Source organism: Amblyomma mixtum, chromosome 3, assembly GCF_055824585.1.
Source record: "Amblyomma mixtum isolate Tamu chromosome 3, ASM5582458v1, whole genome shotgun sequence".
NCBI classification, from domain to species: domain Eukaryota; kingdom Metazoa; phylum Arthropoda; class Arachnida; order Ixodida; family Ixodidae; genus Amblyomma; species Amblyomma mixtum.
The window spans coordinates 26,717,325-26,734,270 of NC_143014.1; the positions used below are offsets into that span (position 1 = coordinate 26,717,325).

At 44.8% G+C, this 16,946-nt stretch overlaps 1 protein-coding gene across 4 annotated transcripts in view; it reads right to left on the reverse strand.

Moving 5' to 3' along the window:
• LOC149349483 (coiled-coil domain-containing protein 186-like) overlaps positions 1-12,803 on the reverse strand; it is a 65,551-nt gene extending 52,748 nt beyond the window's left edge. For 2 of the 4 annotated variants that reach the window (XR_016290100.1, XM_089578450.1), the window contains exons 1-2: positions 12,605-12,803; positions 7,158-8,001 (exon numbers count right to left, since the gene is read on the reverse strand). Coding sequence is in view for 3 of the 4 variants with exons in the window: in XM_089578450.1 (XP_089434576.1) it covers positions 7,158-7,972 (815 nt within the window). In the remaining variant the exon portion in view is untranslated. The other 2 variants (XM_089578452.1, XM_089578451.1) reach the window with 2 other exon arrangements.
• Positions 12,804-16,946: the final 4,143 nt, after the last annotated feature.

Here is a 16,946-nt window from a genome sequence, read left to right on the forward strand (position 1 = left end):
AACAAACATTCACTAAGAAAAAAAAACTTTGTGAATGAAGTCTGCTTCTCTGCATTGCTGTGCAATTGAACAAATTTTTGATGACTTGAAGGGTCTTATTCTGTTTGCCACAAGAAGATGCTTTTCTTGTGCAGAGAAAATGCAGTGCAGTTTCAAGAACCTCACAGGCCATGAGACAAGTGACAGTACCTCTCTCACTACTGCTAACGACATCTCACAAACTGCTAGCATATATCCCAGCCGACAGGTGCTGAATGTGGTTGTCAAAGTAGCAGAAGCTGCTGAGCAAATGAAAAGGGATCGGGCACATTAGTACTGCAAACCATAAAACAGCGAAAAAAAATGGCCACCCCTGTCTCTTACACCCAAAACGCAGGAAAGAAATTATCTGTCTGGGGTGGTCAAGGCCTTGTTCACATCGCTGCTCATGCTAACATGAGCCCCAAGGGGCTGTGAGCATTTTCACCCTGTCCATTGTCTGAACAGGGAGTTTCCATATTAATGAGGCCAAAATAAAAATTTCGGTCTCCTGAACAGGAGTCTTTAATTCAAGTAATCTGCATTAATAAGGGTCATATTAACCAGGCATGACTGTATGCCACAGAACAGCTCAAGTCTTGCTTGACTATAGTGTGCTTATTTTAGCAGGAGCTATGCGTAAGGTCGTGGGTTCAATTCCGGCCACAGCGTCGCATTTCGATGGAGGAAAAATGAAAAAACGCTCATATCTGTGTGATGTCAGTACACGTCAAAGAACCCTCGGTGGTAGATATTAATCCGAAGCCCCCACTATGGCATCATTTGTAACCCATGTGTCACTGCTGGACAATAAACTCAGTAATTTACATAAATATTTGAACAAAATAGTTTACAGCTGTTGTAGGGACAAGCTGCAGTTTTTGTGGGAAAGTGCTACAGCTTTGAAAACGTGTGGAGAGCAAATAAGAGATACTGTTCACATTGAATTAAATCACTCAATAGACATAATTCCTGATATTGTAAGAACCTATACATGCCGATCTCCATCTGTGCCAGGACATTGAACTTATTATTGTTGATTACAATTGTAATCAGGACATCCAGTTTAGTGCGCAGCTTTTCCTCATTCAATTACAGTGTTTTTCAATTGTTTGTATTTGTACCATGTTTCCACAATTGTCATCAATATTGTTTTCGAGCTATCAATGCACGCATACCTATTTGAGAAAGTTGATAGATTTGATATGGGACAAGAGGAGCCTAAAACTTGCAATCTTTGAGCCTCTATTCCCTTTCTGTTGCATTACCTTAGTTTACTTCCAGCACTTGCCATTTTAACATGAGCTGCGAGACATATACAAGAAACTGATCAAAGCATGACCCTTGCATTCGAAAACCACAATACCCGTCATACGCATGCACAACTTTGAGAAACGGGAAAACAATTCGTGCTTTTTGATGTTCTTAAAAGATCACAGGCACGTAAATTTAGTTGCGTGTCTACTTTCCAATGATGCGTTAGACATTAGAATACATGGATAACTAACTGCATGGCATTTAGTCTATGGCCGCTAAATAATTTATAACTGCATTTCTTCTATCATGCTATTTCGGTTTGCAGTTCATTGACCGAACGATAGCTGTGACGTGCAGTTGACCTTAAGGTCACATGAGGCACACACACACAAAAAAAACTGCACTTTAACTGCTGACATGTAGTTTTATTCCACTACAACACTTAAACCAACCTGTTTCATGAACTGGAATGCGAACAAATGATGCATCAATAGCTATATTGGCATTTTTTTCATGTCTCACGTAACCTACAGGTCAACTACACGTCACAGCCATCGTTCGGTCGATGAAACCGAAACAGCAACAAGAAATTCAACTATAAATTATTTAGTGGTCGTAGGCCAATATCACAGGGCGATCTATGTATGTTAATGTCTTACGCACCAACTGAAGTAAGAAAACACGCTAGCAAAAATTTGCTGTCCGTAGTCCTTTAAAGGTGCACTGAAGAGGAATCTGAACTCGTATTTTTAGCGCTGGAACTCGATCGACATGTTCCGAGCGTTCTTAGAAACTTCGAATTATTGCCCTGTGCAGCTGATTTCCCTAATTTAAATCTGATTAAACGCCCCAGCTCCCGCCTTTCTTTTTAACTCCCCGCAGATGGTGGGAGGAGTCAACCAACCTTTCAACCAGTTCAGTGGCGGCTTGCCTTTCTGCCATCGGCGGAGTGATACGTAGTGATTGGCGAAAGCAAGGAGTCCACTCGTATTTTTATTTCCGTGGGCCTAATTTGCAGCTATGTAGTCTCTGACAGGATCTATTTGTTCACGGAATCCTAAAAACAAAATAAAAGCAAACGCAAAGCCACCATGCGACTGCCTTAAAGGGCCACCGACCAGGGTCCGGACATTTTTGAAAAACAAGCCCACTGCATAGATGAGGCATCGAAGATAACTTCTGCAAAATACTAGAGCCATGCGCGCCCCGAAAAGCTGCAAAAATTCAAATCAAAGCCCGTTCGTTCTTTCCTTCAACAAAAACGTCCCCGCCCCACTACTCTGAACCCCGTTGATGTCATGGGGGTTACATTTGCTAAAGGCACTCCATTGGTGCATCGTTCTGACTGACGGGAGAAGGTTGGGCGTAGCCTTGGCGTCGCGTCGTCTGCACAACGCTTTCCACAGCGCCTTCTGTTCTGGCTCATGCCTACAAACCTGCATGAAGGAACAAAAAAAAATAAAACTGCGGAGGGAGCGTGCCGCGACAGCCTTGAACCCTAGTCATAAAAAGTAAAAAATAGTAAAACTGAGGGAGTTGGTTCGCCCCCGCCCCGCCGTGATCACGTCACGAGACGCTCTGCGTGCGCGCCCCCTTCTCAGTTTTTTTCTTCTCTGCAAGCCCCCTAAAACAAGGTTTTAATTACTAGTGCAGCAGAGCCTTTCCCTCGCTCGTCCACTTGACCGCTCCGCACAGACACCGCTTATCCTTCATGAATCTTGCGTACGCCTCGACTCCAATGAATGACATGGGCTTTGGAGCGGAGAAAAGACACAAACACGCAGAACACAAACACGCATGGAGAAAAGCAAACGCGCGGTTGCCGGGTCCACGCTTCACTGTGTGTTTCGAACACAACCGACTTCCGCCCCTCCGCTCGTGAAACGGTGGGGAGGCCTAAAAAAAATGAAAAGGTGGCTCGCTAACTGGGAATGACAAACAGAGGTATGAAAGGATGCACTCGCTAACAAGTCTAGCGGCGAAACACCGCGAGGAGAGCCAAAGAGCAAAACAAAGAGGGTGTTAGGAAACCCGCAGCGCCCCCCCCCCCCCCCCTCCCCTCGAACAGACCCAGTAGCAAAAACCAAGAAAAGAATTCTATTGAAGGCGGGGCCATGACGTAGGCATGTGACGCACTCCACAGACACCACGCCTCCGGCTTACATCGGAGAAGGAAGGGGTGATTTTGCCTTGCCGAGCCTACTCGACGAGGAGCGGGAGAGAAAAATCTCGAGGAGGGAACGGAAGGAGAGGAGGCTCGCTCCGAGAGGGGTAGAGAGTGTTTGCGACCACAGGGTGGTCACAGGCCCTTTAAAGGGACTCCATGCGTTGGCTAACTCCTCCCACCGTCTGCGGGGAATTAAAAAAGAATAAAGGCGGGAGCCAGATGTTAATCCGATTTAATTAGGGAAATCGGCCACACAAAGCAATAATTCGAAGTTTCTAAGAATGCTCGGAACGTGTAGATTGATTCGTTAGTGACTGCGACATTGCAACTAGTTCATTGCAACTGAGTTCCCACGGCAAAAAGATGAGTTCAGATTCCTCTTCAGTGCACCTTTAATGCCCAAATTTTGTGGTAAAAAATGTGGTCAAGTGTGAACTTCATGTAGCACACGCACTAAAGTCTGCATCTTTTTTTTTTTCTTCATTGGGGGGCCAGTGCTTGTCACGAAACAGTACATGATGGCACGAAACAAGATTACCATTAGCCACTGCTAGAGAAGCAGGCAGGGAAAGAGTGGTGGGATTAATGTGCCCCAGAACTGGTGGAAATTGCAAACATCTAGAGAATAACTCCTATTGGTTCTACGGCAAATGTGAAGGCCCTAAGAAAGCGTGCGCCACCGCTATATCTAGACTGGTCATGGAGTGCCAACTTCAATTCGCTGCTTGGCCATTGACGACACTTGATTGGGTGTCTGTCAGCTGATGGAGGAGTGGGTGTGTCATGGACTACAGGCTGTGCAGTGACTTAATTGAATGTTATGACTTTCTATTTGCAAGTTGCTAAAAAACACAATGTCTAGAACATTAGAACACAAATTACACTAATTCTAGCCATTTCAAGAAACAGCAGAGCTGACTGATTTCAGTTTCAAATTGAGGCTTGTGTAGGCAGACTGCTGCAAAACTACTCTTCAGTGATTTTAAGTTCTATCATTGAAAAGTTTATGCATTTATTATGGGTGAAATAGTCATATCAGCTCTGTGTCTTCCTTTCTAAGTCATTAAGCTGGACATAATGATGCTTTTTCAACCCTTGGTCATTTCTATTTGACACACATTTGCATCCAATGAGAATTTGTACCCAAATAGTGGCGAAGTTATGAACAGAGTGCGCGACAGCAGTGAAATGCGTAAAATAGCAGCACATAGGCACATAGAAATAGCAGCACATAGAAATTCTGCTCAAAGACAGTGGTAACAGGCTTCTTCTGGCACCATGACCTGTACCATAATATGGCTCTAGTGGGAAAAAAAAAGAAACTGGGACAGGAGGTCTCGAGTGGTGCTATCTGCGCAGGTTTGAAGTTCAGTAGGTCTTCATGATGACCACAACCCTCAAGAATCTCGCAGGAATAATGTTGCGTGCACAAAAGCGAGCGGGATGGGATGGATCTATTAGCACATAAACATTACGGCAAGAGGACTTGTCTTCGTAAGTCCTAAACAAGGCTGGCACTAGCAACCAAGTGGCACATTGTCACTTAGAAGGGATACTGAAGCAAAATCTTAAAATTGAACAAAAATGCTGGAAATAGATTCTCGCAATGTGATTACACCGAAATCTAGTCGTCACTGCATATATTTTTTTAGCGGGTGGTTTTATTTTTAATGTTTTATGAGCACGAGCCATGTCCTCCCGGCCGGCGCGAGGTGAAGAGCATGATGTCATGACACCCTCGTCTGACAGGTCGCGCCACTCGAAGTGCGATGTCGCAGTGCAGTTTGGGTAGACCAAGCGCGTGTTCACACTTGGACATTCGGCAGCGAGAGCGAGCGGAATCCGCCACGGCGGCAGGGATTCTGCCGAAATATCCAGCGGAAAGCCCGATCGATGAAGGACCGATTTCTGCCGGCGAAAAAGTTTCCACCGATTCTCATCGGCCAATAGGACAGCGAATACGAAGTTGCATTCCTGCGGCGACAAATATGGCGGCGCCCTTTGATGCATGACGCCTCGCTTCGAACTGGATTTGTCATTGTTACTGCCTTCTTCAGCGCATTCAATGGCCAAAATGGGTCACCGGTCTTTCGCTTCGTCTCCTGTCGCCCATAAGAAAACGTACGCGTAATAAATTTGCTTTACTTTTTATTTAGAGTGACGATTCTGCCCACTTTAGGCTTAAGAGGGGCATTTGTTTGTTGACAACAATGGTTCCCCTCCTAACCACTAGATGGCGCCACTAGTCTAAACATCGTCGCACCTCTGTTTCATAACTGAGAATGTTAGAAATGGCGTAAGGTCTGGAAAAAATAGCTGCCATTTAGCGTACGTAAGCGTGCATACAGTTATGGTATGTAGACAGCATCGATTAACATCTTGCCTTATCTGTGTATGTCGTGAGCAGATGACACACAGACGACGAGTGGCCGACGCAAATAGCAAAACTGGAAAACTTGCGAGTAGCGATGGAAATCGTGCTCCTGCGGGAACAGTGGGCACAGGGGTGTTATGACGTCTAGTCGCAGCTTCCACAGGTGGCCACCAGGTGCAACGATACGGCAATAAATCGCGGCAAAAACGTGCTATCCACCTTTTTTCGCTAAAATGCTTGTCGCATTTATCAATTTTAGCAGTCAAGCTCTTGTTTACATGTAAAAAAGCCGCTCCAAAAGTTTGGTTTAGTATCCCTTTAAGGAAGGCAACTAATGCCATATTGACAGTGGACTACACTAACAGAGCAAAACTTCCAGCATCAACTCCAACAAAGGCAACAATTTTGCTAATAAGCCAAAATAGACTAGTAGTTAACAAGAGAAACACAAAAAAAGTGTGCTTATTCCACGACGTCCATTCACTTTATTTATCCTGTCCTAACTGAAGGTAAGGCTCCGGTGACAAGCTCAGTTCTTTCTGCCAGCAAAATGGAGAAGAAGAAAACTGAATGCGTTATCACGAGCTGGTTCCTTGGTATACTTCAGATCTCAAGGCAGTTTTGTATCTGGCATGCTAAAAATGCTAAACAAAAAGTACAAAAAATGGAATTTCAAGGACTTTTCAAGCTTTGTATTGACATTTGCTACTACACCTCCTAACCATATTTTTGAAAACTTTTTAATACAGTTCACCACCACGCTGTTCTGACATGCCTAGTTGTTTTTCTGTGAATTGTGTCCTCAGAACAAGGCAGCCACTGAACTAATTTTTACTCTGCAGCACAGAAAAAACGCAAATTAATGCAACAAACATTCACTTTGTACCCCAACCTTACTTTTTTAAATTCAAATGGTACAGAGCAGAGAAATGAGATAAGAAAGAGGTAAATGTGTAGGTTTCGCAGGTATCTACAAGAAACAAATTTAATGAAAACAATTAGAAGCTTTGTGCCCATGCCAACAGTTTCATCGAGATCTGAGGCTTACAAACATGCCCAATCAAGAACCCCAGGTGGTCGAAATTTCCGGAGCCCTTCACTACGGCGTCCCTCATAGCCTGAGTCGATTTGGGACGTTAAACCCCAATAAACCAACCAATTATCCAGAACAAAGCGCAGCTAGACAGTAACTATGCACGTGAGAGAAGGGAAGAGCCAGTACTAACCATCAAAGTTGAACATAGCCTCTCAGCTTACCTTGACTTACTGAATGCATACCAACAACACGCTTACAGTTTTGTGCAGTGTGAGCGGCAAGTGTGAAAATCAGCCATTCTTTACCTGAGCGCCACTGCTTGGGAGCCATTGTGGAGTCCCCATGCCAGCTTGGAAGACTCCGAGCCGTCCACACCTTCCAGCTCAGATTCCAGTTCCGAGAGCAAAGCATCACTGTCATCACTCTCTTGACTGCAAGATGAAAGCTCTGTGGGAGTCCGAACACAGCGTGGCAGGTGCGAGTCCGACGAGTAGCGGCACAAGTTGTGTGACTCGCTCTTTTTGTCCAGCCTTTCACAGTGCCTAGAAGAGCTGTCTGATTCAGAGCTGGCACAGTGGTCAACAAACAGCCGCACTTCGGGGGAGCTCCGGCTGCTTGAGACCTGGAGAACAGCAGGGCAATCCATGTCTGCACTGCGTGCAGAGACAGCAGGCTTTTCAGGGTCTGATGGATGATTCCCAAGGTTGCTTGAGGCAGGGGCACTTGGTGCTGTGACTTCTGGCAATGAGGCTGCCACAGCAATGTCCCCCAGGCTGGCATCGTTGGGACAATTCGCAGTGGATGAGGGGCCTGCCCCAGACAACTGGCAATTCTGCAGTGACAAGGAGCTTTGGCTTTCTTGCTTGCGTCCCGGAGAATCACATTCTTCAGATAAGCTGACTAGACACGATTCACTGCTAGTGATGATTACACATTCTGAAGCAGCCTGATCACTAACACCTTGAGGATGATGTGGCTCCTCCACCAAATGAGGTTCGTGCTCCGAAGGCAACAGCTGAGCAGCACATGCGATGCTGCTGCTTTCAGGGTCACAACACCTGGCAGCCTCTGTGCTGACAGTGCTGGCATCAGCAGTCCCATCTAAAATGGAAGACTCCATGGCAAGCAGCCTTCATTTCCATTTTAGCCCTAAAAAAAGTAAATTAAATAAAATGACGTACACATAATACCATGTGGTAGAGAGAAGTAAATTATATTTCCAACATACTACATAGCTGCATCAACATCCATTTTTAAAATAGTATTAATGATACCTACACTCTGTGATAAAGAACAGAAAAAAAATGCACCACATTCGAAATGATTCATGCTTCTCAGGTGATTAGAAATGCAACAATGGGTGGGCATATGCAAATCATTTTTAGACTCCTTTGAAGCCGAGGTAAAGGGCAACAGGGATCAAAATACATTTAAAACAACATTCTAAGTGGAAAAGGTAGTAAACCATGACTAAAAATAACATTCAGACATCAAAGCAAAGTCTGAATACTGAAGCCTGAAGTCTGCAGGGATAAGGTGGCCGCAGCTGGCAAAGGACAGGGTTAATTGGAGAGACATGGGAGAGGCCTTTGCCCTGCAGTGGGAGTAGTCAGGCTGATGATGATGATGACTACATTTTTTTTATCTATCCTTACATTACAACTATTACCACCCTGGTGCCTCTTGTGTTGTCTGGATGCGTCTGCCCAACACTGCACACAAGCATAGGTGTGCGTAAAGGGGGTGGCCCCCCTAATAGACATGGAGAAGGGGGTGCAAATTTTGCACCATATTGTCCCCTGCTACCCAGAAGACATGACAGGGCACTACCATGAACTTTTGCCCACCCATATGCAAAGACCTGCACATGCCTACGGCCATAAGGCATATGCAAGCTGGGTATACTGTTGTACATGTGAATAAATAAGGGTTATGATTATTACTACTGTCCTTAGCAAAGGAGCTGAAAGTGCAATTTTATGCAGAAACACCAGTGGTCTGCCGCCGCGGTGGATCAGTGGTTTGGTGCTTGGCTGCTCACCCAAAAGAAGCGGGCTCGATCCCGGCTGCGGCGGTTGCATTACGATAGAGGCGAAATACCCGTGTATAGTGCGGTATCACTGCACATTAAAGTACCCCAGGTGGTTGAAATTATCCAGAGCCCTCCACTACGGCATCCCTCATAGCCTGAGCCACTTTGGGGCACTAAACCTTATAAACCATAAACCAGTGGTTTGATATATTTAGTGAGGGTGTGCTCAGCCCTGATGCTGTTACTGGCTACTCCAACTGAAATGAGCTGTTCATTCTGGCCTGAGCAGAAAACTAAACCGCCAAGCTGTCAACATTTTATGACACATTGCCACATCAATGTTCTCAACGATTTTTATCCTTTTCCCGAGTACCCACAACAACCTATAAATTCAAATTACAAAGTGTCAATATTTCTAGTTACTTCCTACAAATGCCCACTTGTTGCTATGCTGTGGCTTCATTTCATGTATTTAAAATGGACATGAAACTCCTAGCTTTTAATAAAGCTGCTGTTTTTTTGTTTCTCAGGCTTTGCTCCTGCTTTCAGCATTGTTAGCACGCTGAAATATACAACAGCAGGCTCAGAGTAGCATGTGCGATGCTTCTAATATTTGGCCAAACATGCAATTAGACTGTGTCTTCTGATAATGATAATGAGCTCTATCACTCTCTTATCACACAATTCTGGCTTCGCACTGTTGTAAAGAAGAGTGAGAAAGTGAAAAAAAAAATGCAAAGGAACCCTGACAAGAGCATTATAAGGCGCCTCTGTACAGTAGCAACAGAATGAACTTAATCAGGCAAAACTGCAAACAACTAGTGCATGCAGCTTTGTTACTCGCACCAACATAAAGAACTTGGGTCACAACCAAAAGCATGCTATTAGACTGATTATTCAGACAAGCTTAATACCATAAACACCATTATAATAATTAACAAGGAAGGTTACCCTTGAATCACGCATCGTAAGGCAGTTCTGGCTGGTTTATTGATTTATTGGGGTTTAGCATCTCAAAGCAACTCGGTCTATGAGAGATGCCATAGTGAAGGGCTCCGGAAATTTCGACCACCCTGGGGTTCTTTTAATGTGCACTGACATCGAACAGTACATGGGTCTCTAGAATTTCGCCTCCATTGAAACTCAACCGCCGCGGCCGGGATCGAACTCGCGTCTTTTGGGTCAGCAGCCGAGTGCCATAACCACTCAGCCACCACGGCGGCTATAATGCAGTTCTGAAAAATTCATTCCAATACATCCATCTGCATGTCATGGTAATAAAAAAATGAAACAACATATCTTCTTCGGTATGCACACTGCAACATAGTAACTTAACGTCTACATTCTATATCAAGTGGCATCCTTTTTTTTTTTTCTGACTAAAGCAAAAGGTCTATAGGCAGATAAACAGACATGAAATGGAAGGTGAAAGCTATCAGTGTATAAGTAGGCTAGTTTCTATCAATAAAGGACACTTTTGCAACAATAAAAGAAGCTGGAACAAACGACTATAGAAATGTCTAATCCTGAATTCAGTAATAATACCTTAATCCAACACAGGTTGCAATTCTAGTCACATTACTAAGGTATGAGCAAACTTTGAAACAAAAGGTAACACTGGACATACACAAAATCTGAGTCACTGCTGCTCTTTCAGTAAACTAAGTGTGCATGGCAGCATTCGTAACTGCTAGAGAAAGTTACTGTGTTTACCATGTTAGTTTACTAATGTTTTCACATGTTCAGTGCATGCTAGCTGGCTTTTTTTTTCTGTTTTTGCACTCAGCTATAATTCAACAAAATCAAAATGAAACTGTGCAAAAACAAGCCAACGCCATCCACCATATAAAGCAGGTACAGCACTACATTGCATTAGCTCCAAGCTACAAGAAATCAGAAGTAACATGCACAGTGCTGGAGAACATGCATAATAAGATCGTATAGTATCAACATGTGCAATGTATTGCAACAAGAGAGCCTCATAATATTATTCAGGAGGGAGGTATATACTAAAAATTTAATTAACAGTTTTAAAAAATTATTAGGCCATTTTGAAACCGTAGAAATGTAGGTGTGTTGAAGCCAAGCTGGGATTTCGGGTAAAAAATTCAATGTTAGGCAGTTTAAGCCTTTGGTAAACATAGTCACATACTAGATGCCACACACTGCAATTATGGGCATGAGGCCATTATAAAACAAAATGAAGCATATAATGTCACTGCCACTGCACTCTGCTGGTCATCACATTTCTGATATCTTGTTTTTGTTAATTACTTTCACAGCTTAATGTCACTAATCTTGCTTGCGTCTTGCTTGCTTGATGTCACTATCTAATCTTGCGTGGTGTTTTGTGAGTACATCGTTACCTATGTCCTCGTCTCTCGCGCAGTTTTACTCTTTCTGGAAATTGCTCATACGCTAGAGCAGCATGCACAATGTATTTGCTTGGGCACGCCACTTTCACAGCAGACTCAAGATAATGCTATGCACCCACTGTCCCTCCTATTCAGCAGACCATTTTTTTTTTTTGTACAATAAACAAAATGACAGCTGGAGTGTTCTAGCCCATTACATAGGCCAAGCCAATTTTAAACACAAAATATACACACAAAAGCAAAGGTTACAAATGCATGACAGAAACCGATTCTAGTGGCCAATCATTCTAGGTACCAACACAAAGAAGGTGAACGGCAAGCGAATGCTGTTGTCAACAAAAAATGCCGGCCAAATCAATGACTCCGTTAGAGCAGATAAAATTTCGCTAAAGTTGCACTAACATAAAAAGCGTCACATAAGTACGCTCTGACAGCAACACACAAAGCCAAAGCATTTCAAAGTACAGGGCAAAAATCCTCACCGAGTTAATACAACGTACCAAGCGTGTCGTCTAGCCTGCGAGGTGACCGATCGAGAGTTATTGTGCCCCCAAGCAGCATTCCATCGTTAGCTAGAGTCACTGCCATTAGCTAGTGACTCTACCGTTAGCGAATGCCCAGAGCCGCCTTGTGACAGAACTAATCTTTAAGTGCTTCAGTGGGCAAAGGTAGCGCAACCTGTTCGTTCTAACGCCTATCATTTCTATCGGGCAGTTTTCATTTGTTTGCCAACTTTAAAACGCAGCATAACTTGCTCGTCCTCAGGCAACTACAACAGAACCGCTTCATTATTCATTCTAAAAGGCTACTATGATCAACATCAACTCCTAGATCGACAGCAATCCTTGCAGCTAGACACAGCATGCGACACCAGCGAAGGTTTCGGCGAAGCAGCTGTTGGCGAAACGCCGTGAGACAGCAACAGGTGTGGAGGCCGATAAAGCTAGCTACAAGATACCTTGACAGAAAGGCCTTCGAAAGTGGAGGCACATTTGGTTCGCATCTCTTTATTCCTTTGTTTCCGGACAATTAGATGGCTGGTATGTGGGCAGCCAAGCCAGGAAACGAATTCACAATTACGCTTCAAACTAACAAAAACAAAAGTAGGACGCGTTCTTAAATGGCCGCGAAACAGGCAAAAATTAAGATACTTCTGGAGAGATCGCATATTGCAGAACCCTTTCGCGACAGCATACCATAAATAGAAGTTCTCGGGAGGAACAACCGGCTGCCTCGCAAGTAAGGGCAGCCAACCCGCAAGTGAGACAGATAACGCTGTAGACGGACTCAAAGCGAAGATACCGAAATCATGAAATACGCAACATGTAACCACATGTCAACTCACATGGAACATGCAAAGGTGGAATGGCAGGGCATGAAAATAACATCACACAAAAATGCCGAACATGAACTCTTCCAGCAAGCAGGAAGCAGCGCGAGAATCGCGCACCACACGGGTAGTACGGGTACAGTACAGTGAACTAGAAGCACTAGAAGTAGCGGGTACGAAGCGAGGAGCGATGTCAGCAGCGTCGACGCGTCGTTGTTGCTTGGCTTGCTTGGCGCCACATGCCGCAATTTGGCAAAATAACTGCTTTCGGCTGCGTTAAAGCGGCCTTTACAGCCAATTTCCGTACATACACTGCTGATTGAATTTAATTTTCAACATGTCAAGTTACAATTGTTTGAAGTTTCATTTGATTCGGCGAGGTAAATATTTTTCAAAAATTTTTTTTTACTCTTTTGTCAACAACATGTTGATCTGGCAACCTGCATGTGTGACGTCACAAGAGCATTTTTGTTGCATATCCCATAGAATCATAGAGTTTCTTACTATTAGAATAGATAAGGTGGCTGAACATAGATACAGGCACATAGAAATATTCTTTCTGAAGGAAGACTTACGAGCACTCAGGAGCATAGCTCAGGAGAGACCGCGCCCGTGCCCTGCTTATGCAACATCCCGAGAGAAAAGTGCTAAATAAATCACTTGATGAGGCGCCATTTTGTACGGGCGCAGCTTAGCAACGGCGTCATAGTTGCTATTTACAAACCGGGAGGCAGCAGCGAGCTGCGGCGTACTTTGAGAGGGCAGCGAAGGCGTACTTTCGTTAGCTCGAGTTAGTTTTTGGTCGTGAGCTCACAGGCTAACGTTGACGCCGTTAACTCATATCTCAAGGTGGAATTCAGTGCAAAACTGTCGTTGTTGCGTTCATGGATTTGAACGCGCTCGGCGACAACGATCGCACAGGCGTTTCGTCTACTGCGATGACTGCGACACTGCCGCGGCGCCGTTGGCATACCGCCGCTGTTCACTGAGGGACATTCGCGCTGTGCTGTTCGTTCACCAGTGATTCAATACGGCGTGCGCTGCAGAGTGGTTGTCAGCGTATTGTGCGAACGTTTCATGTCTTGTGCGTGCAGTGTGTGTGTGCGCGCGCCATTCGCATCGGCAGTGAAACGTGTTTTTGCAACGCTCCAGCGATTGTAATTGGTGTTTATTATAATCTCTGTTATAATATAACGGCCATTTTGTTTTTCGACGATTGCGCTTGTGTGAACGGCGGGATACATGACATGGTGGAGATCGTTATTGTAAAGGAAGCAGCTACGCTCGCTTTGTTGTTAGTATATATAGAAGCTTTGTTGCATGCCCATTTGAAGCGCGTAACGTTAAAAGCACCTACCAGGCTATTTGCCTCTGCGACGTGCCGGGCTCAAGCATATCCGTTCATATCGAGATCAAGGCTGTATTTTTGTCGCGCGCTATTAGATCCGTTTCTTCGAGCTGGCTTTACAATTGCTCTTCTGGCTGAGGTCATGGCCAAGAAGTGCGAAAAATGCGAAACATTTTCGCACTTTATGACAGCAAAAATGTTTCCATTGACCAAATACTTTCTGTATTTCGTTTGCCACCCTTCGTGTATTCTATTAACGTTATTGCTCTGAGCTTTCACAGTGTAATGAAGCTCTAACTGAATTGGGAGGTCTTTTCTCACACGTGTTTATTGTGCCCATGTCCTGTGATAGCATTATTTGCCTATAATATCTGTATTGTGCATAGTGTGCTACTATGTATACTGACAATACAAGCTAGTATTTCACCAAATTGAGAAAACTGGTGCATACAGTTGCAGCTTTGCACATTAAACATGAAACACAGCATAATGCACAACTCTGTGAAACTTACACTGCTGCGACTGGGTACTCCTAAACTTCTAGAAGCAGCCTGAAAAGCTACAGTCATATATATTATGCACTAAACTACATCTGTGGATGTGAAACATTCTGTGTTGCAGTGTTACAAGGGTAGATTTATGTATTATTCTTGGAGGGGGGCAGCCCATTCGAAACACATATTTCTTGGATTTTTTTCATTGAAAAAATGGGGTTCAGCATGGTTTTTCTATGTTAAATTTCAAGCTTTAGGAGGGGGGTGGCCTACCCCCCCATAAATCCTCCCCTGCCGTGTTACTGTAGGCACTGTCGGCCCTCTCCTTTTCTGTCACCTCTATGAGTGGCTCTTGGAGTTGGGAATCGGAAGTCATTGTTGGTACGGTCACCATTATGAACATGTTACGATACTAAATTCTGCATTCTGGGTCAAGAACTCAAACTTCTTAGTGTATTTGCCCATCCTGACTGCTGTATCAGAAAGCTTTCCGGGCATGGCCAGCTGCACAAAAACATGCTATGAAGATAAATACAGTATTCAAGACCAAAAACAAAACACTGCAGGATTTTTCTTTTCCTCACTGCTGCAGCAGAAGGCACTCTTGGCACAGCCAGCTGACCAAACATATGCAGTCGAGGCAGATTGCAATATTCAACATCAAGGGCAGCATTTAAAGGCAGGTTGAACACTAAGCTTGGGTGTGACAATGCATGGCAGCATTGTTCACAACTCAGCATAAACAGAGAGGTTTGTGCTGTCCATCAGAGAGCATGATTAAAGTGTGGCCAGTATGTGGGCCACTTTTACGCGAGCATAGAATGCAAACACTCTGACATCAAAAGCCTTGCTCAGGGGTCTCATTCAGTAAGTTCTAAAATTCTCTATAGCAAAGAAAGATTTTTTTTTTTTACAACCTCATGAGCATATTTGATAGCTTTCCACTCAAGAATCTTTATGCTCTGAAAGTACGAAGTTTTGCAGAAGGCCAGTTAAATATAAGCCTCGTGCCAACAAGCTGGCCATGGAAAGCTTCAAGACACACAGTAAAAGAAAAAGGAACGAAAGATGATACACAGCACCAAGTAACAAGTTCTATTTCAGTGGCACCATGTGTAGCAGCTTATATCAGAAAAAAAGAACCCAAACAAGCATGCTCTTAAAAGTGCATGCTCGGTCTGGTTCCCTGGCGAAAATCTTTCCCAGCTCAACTGGTTTATGGAACAATTTCCAGTTGGTTCCAGTTTTTCTTTAATTCTGCTGTATTTTGGCACCAGCTGTGTAGTTATACACAATTTCACTGAACTACAATTTTTTTGCCCTTCATCTCATCTGGTTAAATGAACATTCTAGCTCTGCGATCAACACAGGACTATGATGGACTGGATGTAAGTATAGCAGTGTATTTCGCCAAGTGCAGCCTGCAAGGACACCAGGGACGTATACCTCCACCGTCGCGAAACGACGCAGACAAAAGCGGAGAAAGACACTACGTCCCGTAATGGGCCACCGCAATACGTGAAAATTCCTTCCCGCGTTTGCGATAAGCGCTTTCGCCGAATGCAACTTGATTATGAACAAGGCCGTACTGTTTCATTCGAACAGGAGAGCGGTGATGACGCGGTCCATAGCAATAACAGGAAGCAGCCGTATGTTCCGCGCGAATATTTACGGAATCTCCCGTACGTGAACAACAGCCAAAAACCAAGCGCCACTCGCGCTGGCGTCCGCTTAGGCCGCGTCGTGGCCGGCTCCTTCGCCGAGTTCGAAACGCGCGCGCAATCGCGCAGCCCGGCGGCGCGAGCGGAGCTGAGAAAAAGGCAAGAGCACGCCCGGACAACATGGCGCCGAGCTCGTTTCCGGCTTCAAGCTGTTCAGGGGGCATTGGCTTCACAGTGCCCTGCCACTCCTGTAATGTCCCGCGTCGTCTGCTGCGCGCTGCGGTGAGGTGCTTGCATGCTTGCATGCACGCCGTAGGCAGCGCTTGCTCGAAAAGTTTTTTTTTTTGCGCTTACCGGGATAAAATTAATTGTCCATGTTTTATTTTTAGAATCCTTCAGCTTAGTACACGAGTTTAGTGATCCTTTGGAAAATCGACTTGTTCGTGGCTCCCGTCTTCTCATTGTTGTAGTGTAGTGCCTAGTATATTTCTAGGCACTATAGTTGTAGGGTGCCTAGGTGCCCGCTCGCCTCTATTTCGTGGAAATATGGGAGACAGCCTTCCACCCCGCACTTCCACTCCGCGGATGGAGCGTTCCCGCTCGCTAACCGCGGAGGGGTTCGTGCTCGAGGTAACAAAGGGAGGGACGACAAAGCGTGAACACTCATATGCTATTTATTACACTTGCAGTTGATACACAGAGTGGGCCGGCTAGCTACAAAAACATCAACGAGGCATTCCTCGGAAATAGAAGGCTAACGTAAGAAGGCACGACTTCGGAGGTATCGGCGGCGAACGTTTGTACGCGCCGCCAACGGCGGCCGGGTTTTCCCGTGCGCGCCGTATTCTTGTGGC